The sequence below is a fragment of the Drosophila teissieri genome, chromosome 2R, assembly GCF_016746235.2.
Source record: "Drosophila teissieri strain GT53w chromosome 2R, Prin_Dtei_1.1, whole genome shotgun sequence".
In the NCBI taxonomy this organism is placed as follows: Eukaryota; Metazoa; Arthropoda; class Insecta; order Diptera; family Drosophilidae; genus Drosophila; species Drosophila teissieri.
This window is the reverse complement of record NC_053030.1, coordinates 22,905,763-22,917,067: the sequence shown is the minus strand read 5'-3', so window position 1 is coordinate 22,917,067 and position 11,305 is coordinate 22,905,763. Positions and strand designations below refer to the sequence as shown.

The 11,305-nt window shown below is 52.5% G+C and overlaps 2 protein-coding genes across 4 annotated transcripts; both read left to right on the top strand.

Moving 5' to 3' along the window:
• The first annotated feature begins 574 nt into the window (after nucleotides 1-574).
• Nucleotides 575-11,186, top strand: LOC122615317. Of its 3 annotated transcripts, XM_043790354.1 has the most exons (18): nucleotides 575-860; nucleotides 2,730-2,785; nucleotides 2,845-3,077; nucleotides 3,164-3,351; nucleotides 3,542-3,637; nucleotides 4,470-4,681; nucleotides 5,104-5,260; nucleotides 5,729-6,254; nucleotides 7,355-7,646; nucleotides 7,777-8,030; nucleotides 8,836-9,264; nucleotides 9,347-9,565; nucleotides 9,625-9,765; nucleotides 9,849-10,010; nucleotides 10,094-10,279; nucleotides 10,440-10,523; nucleotides 10,765-10,830; nucleotides 11,064-11,186. In XM_043790354.1, exons 1-18 carry the CDS (start codon nucleotides 575-577, stop codon nucleotides 11,164-11,166), a joined length of 3,690 nt encoding a protein of 1,229 aa, XP_043646289.1. In that variant the 3' UTR covers nucleotides 11,167-11,186. The 3 variants fall into 3 exon arrangements, with proteins under 3 accessions (XP_043646289.1, XP_043646290.1, XP_043646291.1); XM_043790355.1 differs by lacking the exon at nucleotides 10,094-10,279; XM_043790356.1 differs by lacking the exons at nucleotides 9,625-9,765; nucleotides 9,849-10,010; nucleotides 10,094-10,279.
• Nucleotides 1,424-2,589, top strand: LOC122615320 (NSFL1 cofactor p47). Its single transcript, XM_043790359.1, has one exon. It carries the CDS (start codon nucleotides 1,504-1,506, stop codon nucleotides 2,554-2,556), a length of 1,053 nt encoding a protein of 350 aa, XP_043646294.1. The 5' UTR covers nucleotides 1,424-1,503; the 3' UTR covers nucleotides 2,557-2,589.
• Nucleotides 11,187-11,305: the final 119 nt, after the last annotated feature.

The following is an 11,305-nucleotide window of genomic DNA, read 5'->3' as shown; positions in this document are numbered from 1 at the left end:
TGAATTATACAAATATTTTATATGTTTTACAGCAGTTTTGTTGCCAAGTTAATAAAATCTGTATATCTTATCCTGATGATACAACACTTCAGCATGTGTAGCATACGCGGCGTATACGTAATCTGATGGAGATTACTGGCAGAGCGCTGAAAGCTTGCGAACAATGGGGTCAGCTCACTTTGTATTTAATAAACAACATTTTGGGTCCCGCAGAAACAATTTGTGTGGGAAAATGCGAGCATTCCCCACGAAGCTGCAATATTCATTAATTTGGCGAATGTCACATAATCTTGCTGAGTTACTAGGGGCCCGGCTAGTTACTTGGGTGTTTTTGGAGCCCCGAACCCGAAGCGTAGGAACATACATATGAATGCATAATTGGAACATAAAATTCCGGGAATATTTTACAGCATTCTCGGGGGGCCCCATGTGAGTGTTTGGTTTTTGTTTGGCCCGATACGGCTGTGCTTCGCTCCGTTCCTCCGCTCATCCGCATCATTCCCGACTATTCATGGCCATGCCTGTTCCGCATTAATTCATTCGCAGGGCGGAGGACCAAGCCATCCGGCCGAAGATGGACCAGCGCAATCTAACACTGCCAACGCCAGCCGCAACAACAATTATGTCCTCGTCATCCGCAGCGATGGCGGCGGGCTTCGCATCCCTTGGAGGACCAACCACGTCCGCCCTGGCCGGATCCACAATAGCATTAGCCACAACAACAACGGCGCCGCCAACAACGACGCCAGCCACATTTTTTACCTACAGCATACCAGGCATGGACATTGCGCCAGGACCATTTATATTCACCTACGTTAGTGAATTTTTATCGCTTATCACGCCCGAGGAATTGCCGCTGGGTAAGTCCCCCATGTCCGCCTCCTCAGTGGGCGTGTCCCTGCATCCTTGTGCCCCCCATCCTTGTGTGGGCACCGAAGGACATCGGGGAAAGGGTTGCTGGGTGGGCTGGTGGTCTGGTATTCAGGACGTCTGCTTGCCGACAATGAAGGCATTAGAGATGTAAATTCAGGAGAGCCTTTGATAGGTGGGCAAGTTATTCAGCACAGACGGAAGACCTCAAATAAATCGTGCACAGGGAAAAACTAGTGTCTACATAAATTTCAGCGATTTAGCTCTTTTATCGGATTTTCTTTATAAGCAATGGAGTTCTGATGATGCTTTAATGGCTTATACAAGCAAAGGACATTTTATATGAAGTTTTACCGATACCGATTTTTCCAAGTGCTCAAAGGCTTTGTACTGCGTTTAAAACAAGCAGGACTTAAATAGTTCCAATGGCACTAATCCCCAAGTGTTCACAGCCTCGTCCCTGACCCTTTGGCCATTAAAAATGCATGTTGGGCGAGAGGCTGTGGCTGCCACAAGGACTCTCGGAACGAGCCAAAGACACAGTCGGCCTAGTTAAAGTGATCGCCCTTCGGACGACATGTGTTTCTAAATTCAATCCGTCGAAACAGCCCCAGAGTTGTCCGTCCTGCCCAGATGACCGATGAGCAGAAGCTGAGCACTTTCATGGAACGGCATGGGGTGCGCGAGGAGGTGGCCCGTCAGTACCTGAGCTCCAACGACTGGTCCCTGGAGGTAGCCAGCAGCTCCTACGAGTCGGAGGCGGTTTCCAAAAAGCAGGAGCCCGAAAAGTCCTCCGAGCAGTCGCAGTCGAGTCAGAGCAATCGGGATCTCCATTCGCTGCTGAGCGAGATATCCCGGCGGAAGGAGGGCGACCATGACGGCTACCAGGCATCGGACAGCTCCGACCACGACACGGCGGCGGGCAGGCGGGTGAACATCAATAGCTCCACGCCGGCTCTGACCAACAACGACAGCGACCGGAGTCTGCGGGTCTGGGGCCATGGCAATCGGTTGGGCAGCGCCCATCCCATCAATCCCCCTCTGCGATCCGCGACCGAGGATTCGGATACGGAGCCAACGGACGACGAGCACACCATAGTGGTCCTGCACCTCTGGTCGGAGGGATTCTCCCTGGACGATGGCTCGTTGAGGTTGTACGCACTGCCCGAGAACGAGCGATTTCTCCGCGCCATTTTGAGGGGGGATTTCCCGGAGGAAATGCTCCGGGTGCCCAGAGTGCAGCTGAGCGTGCAGGATCACACCAACGAGTCCTATCGTCACTTGTCCCGGAAACAGTTCATGGGACCCGGCAGACCGCTGAACAGCCCCTCCCCTCAAACATTCGTCGCTGGCCCCATGCCCGTTGAGCCCCAGAGCCTTCAGCTCAACGAACGGGCCGCCACGACCACCGTGCAGTTGAGGATGGCGGATGGGAGTCGCGTGGCCGGACGCTTCAATGTCGACCACAACGTGGGGGATCTGTATCGGTATGCACGACTGGCCAGACCCGAGTTCTCCGACCGGAGCTTCGTCCTGATGACCGCCTTTCCGCGACAGGAGCTCGTCGAGTCGGACACCCGTACCTTGGTGCAGGCCAATCTCTGCAACGTGGTGGTCATCCAGCACTTGAACGAGGAGCAGGTGGATCCGTTGTCCAGCGATGCTTCAGAGCCCCTCCTGCAATAAACGGCAGCCGCGATGTATTGCTTAAATTTATAATTTTCTGTACGTAGTGTTTTATATGGAACAATGAGCGGAGTTGGGGTTACATGCAAGTCAGGCAGGGATAGTTTTTATCCAGAGGCAGATTAGGTCACTAGGGTATCACCATGATTAATTGTACGACTGTAACATTGCAGATTCCATACGCGATGTTCTACACAAAAACACCAGCCTGCTGGACTTCGCCTCCAATGTGAGTGCTTGTATAGCCGAGTCCTGGTCAAATCCTAAGAGTTCTCTTTCCCATCGCAGGCCATTAAAATCGAGTCCGGCTTCATTGCCCTGATGAGCGTGTTCGCCATCCTGGCCCTGGTTCCCCTGATTGCCACGTGTGCCTGGTGCTGCGGACGGCGCTCCACCCAGGAGGAGGTGGACCACATTCGGAATGCACCCTGTCACATCCGCGACGAGTCGCTGGAGGAGAGCTTGCGGTGCCGCAAGAGCGCCGGACTGGTCACCCTGTGGATCGTCTTCATCCTGCTGACGTGCGTTCAAACTTGGTGCTTAACTTTTGGGGGCAATGGAGAGTAAATGCCGGGGAAACCCATTTTGCCATTTGGCCATTTTGCAGGCTGAGCGACTTCAGCATATTTTACGCCAACAGCCGCTTGTCCGCCGGAATCGAGATGACGCCCGAGATGGTCAAGTCAGCCGTGCACGACGTGGAGGTCTTCCTGAAGGACACGCATCTACAAATCAAGCAGAAACTGGATAATGGCTTCCACGTTTCCGTGGAGCGGGTCGTCAAAGACCTGGAAGGTCAGTAGTCATTCAGACAGTCGGTCTGCAAAGTCGCCCAAGTCGGCAAAGTTGGCCAACTTTGTGTCGCCGAGCACTTGAGTTCGAACTCCCGCCCATTTTATAGCCTTCGATCCGTGCATTATGCTGCAACTTTTCCCGCACTGCGATTTAGATGTCTGAATTTATTGTGCGCCTCTCTCTCCCGCAGACGTGGATGTTCTCCTTGGCGAGCCGATTCAATCGGAAATATCCGCACACACTGGCCTCGAGCTGGCGTATGATTCACTGACGACACTTAGCCTGGGTGAGTACGAGTACGGATGGTTAAGTGCTCCCCATGCGCTGCCCTGTGCGGCTCTGCGAAGCGATGGCCATGCGATTGTCTGCTTGCGGACTTGACCCAAATTCCGCCGCTGGTGCATGGTCAGTAGGCCCACGCACCACCAAACACCACCCACCACCCATATTGGCCAAACATGACAATAAAGCAGCCACAATAAATTACGGCCCAAAAGGGTGCGACCTTTGAGTTTAGGCTTAAACAATCCACTATTCCCCCTCAATTTCATTCGTGGTTGCGTGTCATTGATTTTAAGCGCATTTGCTAAGTTCGGTGATGAACGGACGCTCTGTTGAGCGGACAGCTTGAAATCCTAATCGTCTTTAAAAGCTAGCAATGTTATTAATTTATAGAGAGTATACATCATATTATCCCCACATGGCTGTTGTCAAAACTGCAGTGGCCTCCACTCGGGAACAAACAATCTGAAAAATCAAAACCCACTGGAGTCCCGCAACGCAGGCCATCGGTAAATAAGTTGGCAGCGGTTTCTCGGCGAAAACGATTGTTTGCGCCCAATTTCATTAGGGGAATGCAAACGGAGGCAGCCGGATCCGGCGAAAGTCTTCCTACACAATTGCCAAGATGACAACTCCATTATGTTCGCCATCGAACACAATGTGTAATTTGGAATGGCTCCTGCTCCTGCTACAGCTACTGCTTGACTCACCCATCCCAAGCCCAAACCCACATCCAAGCTGAAACCCAAGCCTGCTATCCACCCACGGATCCCCGAATAAAGGACGCTACAATAACGCTGCAAATAATAATATTTTCGTGCATTTGTCGCTGTCAGCGAACGCGGAGCTCATCTACCGCGTGCTCATGCTGCAGGAGACGGTGGGCAGGGCCCTGAAGCTCTCCCAGGAGGCGGCCGCCAGGATGGAGGAGCTGCAGATCCAGCTGTCCGTGCTGCAGCGCCAGTGCACGTACCGCGACCGCCCGCTCTGCGACACGTTGCGTATACGCAGCTTCGAGGAGAACGGCGTCGTCGACGCCCTGAAAACTGTAAGTCTCCTCGCTCTGTGCCGCTCCATTGTGCTGCTCCTGGATTGTGGATACTCTTGCAGATAGTGTGTGGAGAATATTCAATATTCATGGAAATCACGTGCTCATAAAAATGATTGAAGGCTGTTCAAGAGTATGCTACAATATGTGCCACTTCTTGAAGGACCTTCATCATGCTCCAGTTCATACTTATTGCCACGTGAGTGCTCTGCAAGGGTATTCGCAGTCTCGGTGCCCCGCGGCCAGCCTTTCTTTCTAGTTCAACGTATAAATAATTTGTACTCCGACTTCCTTTCCCCCGGGTTTTTCCCGGTTTTCCCTCGGACCTCACTGTTTTTCTAATTCCAACCGCCATATCTCATTTCCTGGACAACGGCACGACGACATCACCGACATCGCCGACATCGCCGACAATTTGTCAGCTGCAAGAGGACCAGAGCATCTTCCGAATGCGCTACTTGGGCGAAATTGAATTCGGTGCCACTGTCAAAAATCTGACATCGGAAGTTGGCGTGTCACGTTCCATTTTCAGCAATTTCCCGCAACAAGTTAAACATGACACGGCTTATGAGCGGAACTGTGAGTACAGCAATCAAAACAAAAGGGGGCCGCCTAATCGCCCGCCCTACATCTAAATCCATATTGTGACCGGGCCCAAACTCAATTATGCCAACTGGCTAAGTGTGCAATTCAATCAATGGCACAGGTGTCGGCCTTCCCATCCTGTCCCCCATCTCGGCAGCCCCAGGAATCCGGCAATGCAATTTCCTAAACATTCAGCTGAGTGCACAGGAAAAATAGCAATGAAAATATTATATAGATCCATGACTTAAGAAATAATTGCTTGCTAGATAAAGGCTTTATATTTCATAGGTCTATACATACAATAACATTGGCAGGCCTCCTGAGAGAAGTGCACTTCGCGTTTCTCTCCGTGTAGCCACATAAGTTGCTCAAGTCTAGCGCCCAATATTAATTAGTGTCATCGGGTTCTGGTCTGTGGATGCTAATTGAATTGGCTCTTACGTTACTCTTACTCGCCTGCAGATACATTGGAGCAGTTGGCGAGCATTCGCCACCGGACGACTGTCAATGCCCAGCAGCTGACCTCGACGGTAAATGGACTGCTGCAGCGACTGGAGGGCACCTGGTCCTCCCTGCAGCCCGCCTACAACGAGCTGAAGGAGTGGGCGGACGCCTACTGGAGCGTGGGCTGGATTGCCGGCACGGTGATTGTCTGGGTAATGCTCTTCATGCTGATGTCCTACTGCTGCTTCCTCTGCGAGTCGAACGCCAAGTCCGGCGTGGTCTTCTTCATCGCCGTGCTGCTCATCTGTCTGGCCAGCATTGGTCTCACCATTTTCGGGGTCTTTTCCCTGGCCGTGGGCGGCAATGCCGAGGTCTTTGTCTGCCGATCTCTGTACGACGAGGACTACAGCATGCTGGGTAAGCTGCTGGATAAGCCGGGTTACGCATACGCCCGGGAGCCACAGACCGGGATCATCGGCGAGCTGCTGCGTCCTGTCGGCGTCAATCGGTCGGTGGTCAACGTGGGTCTGGGCCAGGCCCTCAGGTGAGTCCAAGTCCACTAACCACACGTGTGTATCCGGAGTTCCCAGGTAGTCAGTGTTAAAGCCCAGCATGCCAGCGTCGAAGTAACGAATTTGGCTATCCAATTACTTTGATACTGTACGTGCCTGTAATTTTGATTGCCCCCAGAGACCGATTTTCCCTGCTCTCCGTGGGAAAAATGAACATTGAACATTCGCCAGTTTTTATGGTTGTATCGATTCGCAGTTAGCAGGGAAATTAGGCAGGCAGAGTAAAATGTTTTTTAACGAGCGAATCTCGAGTTCTCTGGGATTTCTAAAATGGTTAACTAGGCCCAAACTCCAGCTCATTGTTCCCTCTTTAAGCCATATTGGGTTTCTTTAATTTCTGGGTTCCATTATTCCCTTTCCGAAACGCTGGACTGCACTTTGCGGAATCTCCTCGTGAGCCAATCGAGTGCCTGCCAAAAGCTCCTAATCGATTCCACTGTGATTACCCATTTCTGTGATTATTGTTGCCACTCCCAAACTTTCCCAACTGAAACTTGGACAACCGCAACGCACTTGCTCTCCAACTTGCTCGGCTTCCAAGCCCCATCCATTCCGTTGGGAACTCAAGGGTCCGGCCCAGCACAGAGCGAGGGCCAGGGAACAGAGCAGTCGGCTCTGCGCCACAAAGTTTTGAAAGCCCAGTGAAATTTGCTAGCCACATGGCACTCAATTTTGCAGGGAACACACCAATGCCAATTCAACCAGCCGCACGCACCACCCACTCGACCGCCACCCACCAACCACCAACCACCGAGCACCCTCTGCCACCCAGCACCACCCACTGCCACCCACTTGTAACCGCAAATTTTAAGCACGATTCCAATTATCCGAGCAGCTACAAAATGCACATGCAGGCGGCAGAGATGTGGAGCTGTGGAGGCGGAGATAGACTAGGGGCATAAACTGCCGACTTTGCAGGGACGCATCCTGCACCCTGCATTCAGTACCCTGCACCCTGCACCACCCAACCTCACACCCACCCACCCCGTAGACATTGTGGGCATAAACGGGGTTTCCGGACCCAACAAACCAGCTCCGGCCAATCTTTTGACGCTTCTTTGACACAACACAGGGGCTGCGAGCAAAATCAAGCATCGTACAATGTCTTTCAATTGGATGCGTTCGTGAACACCAGCAAAATCGCCGACCTGAGGCAGTTCCCCAAAGTGTCCACCGCCATCGATGCCATTTCCGTGTCCGGGCGCACGCTCCTCTCGCTCACGCAGTCCGTGCAGAACATTTTGGAGAACATGCTGCAGACGTCCTCGTTCAATTTGACCACGTACCGCAGCAGCGTGGGTGCGCCCACGCCCGAGAAGGATTTGGCCACGTTCATTGATCAGATGCAGCGGGTGGCCTTGCAGGTGAGTGCGCCACCCCCTGATTAGTTTCAATTAAAACGAGCTGGGTAGCTGGGCAGTGGGAGTGCGAGGACTACGTGAACGGCATAATATCGCATTCATATCCACTCACTTATCCGCTTTGTGTCGCCAGATCCAGGACGTGGCCACCTCCTCGCGCATGACCACACTGGGCAGCCGCTCCAAGCGGCTGCAGGCCTCGATACTTCAGCCGCTGGAGAACCTGCAGAACGAGATCCTCTACCACCTGACGGCCCTGGAGCTGCAGCGCGATCCCTGGGCCAAGCAGGTCAACCAGACGCTGAACCACCTCAAGAGCATCCAGAGCTACCTGGAGAACAAGGCCGGCGAGATTTGCCACAACATGACGCGGGCCTACACGGATCGGTGAGATAGTAGTTCTACATTTCAATAGTTTAACTAACACTGATTTTGTAAATAGAGACCCAGAATTATTGTTCCTAATTGCGGCCAAGTCACAGCAATTTGGCCCGATAGTTTCCCCCTTAGAAAGTCTGCCATTTAACCACTTTGCCCTTGCGAACGCCTGCGGCTCTTGCTGAATTGTGCTGAATCCTCTGTCTGTCTGTCTGTCTGTGTGTCTGCATGTTTGAGTTGTATTATTGTGTTGCTCTTTCCCTACCAGCGGATAAACAAACAACTCAAACAACTGCAGTTGTGCACTCGGGAGCAGAGCACATAGTTTCCGGCTTTATCAGATAATTGAAAGTCCTAATCGTTTGATTAAGTTTGCCAAGTGTCATGATTGCATTTTTAGTGTTTTTCCAAGTGTCCACTTACGTCTGCCACACGAACACTCAACCTCACTTATGATAGCTGAAATGTTGGGGCAGGAATGCTAAGCATTTGGCCCTAATATCCTTTATCTTCGTCCTTTATCCTCTTAGGCCAACTGGACTCCCTGTGCAGTTGGGACTGAGTTTCAAAATTGTTGCAGCCACTTAAGCAGCACTGAGCTCCTCAGGCGATATGCCAAATAAACAATACAATTGTATTTCGAGTGTTTTATTATTATAATAGGCAGTGATACTATTCAAAAGCAATGGTTGAGCATATTTTAAATACTTAAACACATTAAATAAATTCCATTCAAAGTTTTGTTTAAGGCTGACTGCTTTATATATATGAACATATTATATATCGAATATTCACAAGTATTTTCCGGCTACAGTATGAAGGCCTACCTGACCACCAGCAAGGCCACCATGGAGTCCCAGCTGGGCGACACCACCACCAAGTGCCGACCCTTCTACGACACCTTCGACGCCAGCCGCACCTTCCTCTGCCGCAACATGGTGGACTTCATCAACGGCCTGTCCTTCTTCATCTTCCTCACACTGCTCCTCTGGGCCATCGGCACTCCGGTGGGCCTCAACCTGATCACGGTCCAGACACGGCTGAATGTGATGCAGGCGGCCCAGTCGCGCAGCAAGGCCAGGCACCGGAGGAGCGACCGGAGTCCGGAGCAGGAGCAGCGGAGCGGGAGTCGCGGCCGGAAGAAGCAGCGGACGAGCAGTTCGGCGACCAGTGGACGGAGCGGCAAGAGGGCCCAGAGCCGGGAGAGGAGCACCAGCAGTACGGCGAGACCGAAGCCACCATTGTAAGTGGGATGCCTCTCGATGGATTCCTAGGCACTTAACCCAAGCTATGACCCTACTGACTGCAACTGCTTACCCTTGCAGAAGACGGACGGCCACTGAGGAAACCCTTGACCTCGCTGACGAAGACTCCAGCCCGGCGAGACAGCAACAGCAGCAGCAGCCGCCGGCACAGCGACGCCAGGACTCGGACAGGGAGCGGGTGCGAGAGCGGGACCAGCGCAGTCGGGAGCGGGAATTGAGCCGGGGCCGCGATGCGTCCGCCATGAACACGCCGGTGCGCAGCCGCAGTCGGCAGCAACTGTGAGTAGCTATCGTTGGATGAGCCACCGCATCTCATTTCACCACGTTGCATGTGTCAGGCGCCACGATCCCGAGGATGACAATTGGGGCTCATCCAGCGGACCCAGTAGGGCCAACTCTCGTGAGCGAGAGCGCGAGAGCAGTCAGACTAGAAAGATACTCAATATTTGGCAGTCGCGCAATAAGGTCAAGACGCCCCTGTAAGTCAAGGTCCCTCACCCACCCACCTTAGTGGCTCTTAGCTCTTCTGACTTCTCTCTCCCTCCGCCGCACTTACTCAAAGTCGCCGCCAGGGCACTGAAGAGTTCGACTTTGAGGATGCCCACGACGACAGGGGCTGGCAAGCGCAGACCCAAAACCAGGTTCAGAACCAGTCCAGTGTCAGTCCCGAACAAAGGCCCGATCCGCGCAGCCTCCGCTCCAATCTCCGTACTAAGCCGAAGTTGTAAGTGCCGCTTGACGATCCCGAACGATCCTCCTCGAGGTCCGCCCCCCAATCTCACTCTCTGCCCCCTCTGTGCATGCCAGACGTAGTACCAATGCGGATAGAGCTAGCAGTGAAGCGGTCCGGCGACCCATAACTCCCGTGCTCAGCGTAAATCCGGACATTCCGGCCGCCATTCCGATGCCCCGGACGCCGATGCGTCTCAAGAGCAAGGTGTCGTTGACCGCCCGAGCTGTGCAGGACATTGTCAACAAGCGGAATCAGCGCCTGTGAGTGCCTCAGTCCCGCAACCCTGAAAGAGACCCCACCCAGTTTAGAGTCCACTGCACCACCCACTCAACCACCAACCACCAACTACTCACCCAACCCATTAGCTCAGCTATTCTGCTTTGACATAGAGCACTAACCAACTTTGTATCACCAACGCAGCCAACGCACCGGCACCGATGAGTTCGACTTGGACGATAGCGATGCATACGGTGCTGGAGGCCATTTGGATGCGGACGTGGCGGCGTAAGTCTGTGGGACTTCGGATGTGGGTGTGTAGCAGAAATCTCGAGATCATGCGAGAGATACATCAATCTGTGAATGAAAGAAACCAATCTATCGGCACCATAACGAAGGTGATTCATCAGAAAAGTTATTTTTATCAAAGTAACCAGAGATAAGCTCTGAGATTTCTGTGACACCTCAAACAATGGGCTAATGGGAGCTCCCCCAATAACAACGATTAACGATTTTCTCCATCTTGCAGCGCCCGACGCACGCCGCCCAGGGGCGCCCCTCCGCCCCCTCCTCCGCCAGCGGCCGGCTTGAACAGGTTCTACCAACGTTATTAACCGTATTCTGTTGGCAATGAGTTTGTTTTTTGCTTTGACTTGATTTTGATTTGGTTTTTTGATTAATTTGATCGAATCTTGAGCACATGCCAGGGACAGAGTACCAACCAACCAATCACACACAAATTCTTATTGTGTTCACAGCGACAAAGTCTATATATTCTGAACTTGCTTTTTCTCCCCGCAACTCCACCGATCCGAAAACATTCAGTAGTGATCGCACGGTGCGCTGGAACCAGGACGAATCCGAGGACTTTGACTTCGAGGAGGTCGACGCGCCGAAGAGTCCCATGTATCTGAGCCACAATCTCCATTGAGCCCATCTAACATCGCGTGTCCCACATCTCGAATATGCGATTTGTTTTGTATCTCGCTTGTAGCACTCCTTAGATCTTAAGAAAACTGTAGCTATAGTGGCGTTTCAATATGTTTAGGGCATTTAACAGGCGTTAATAA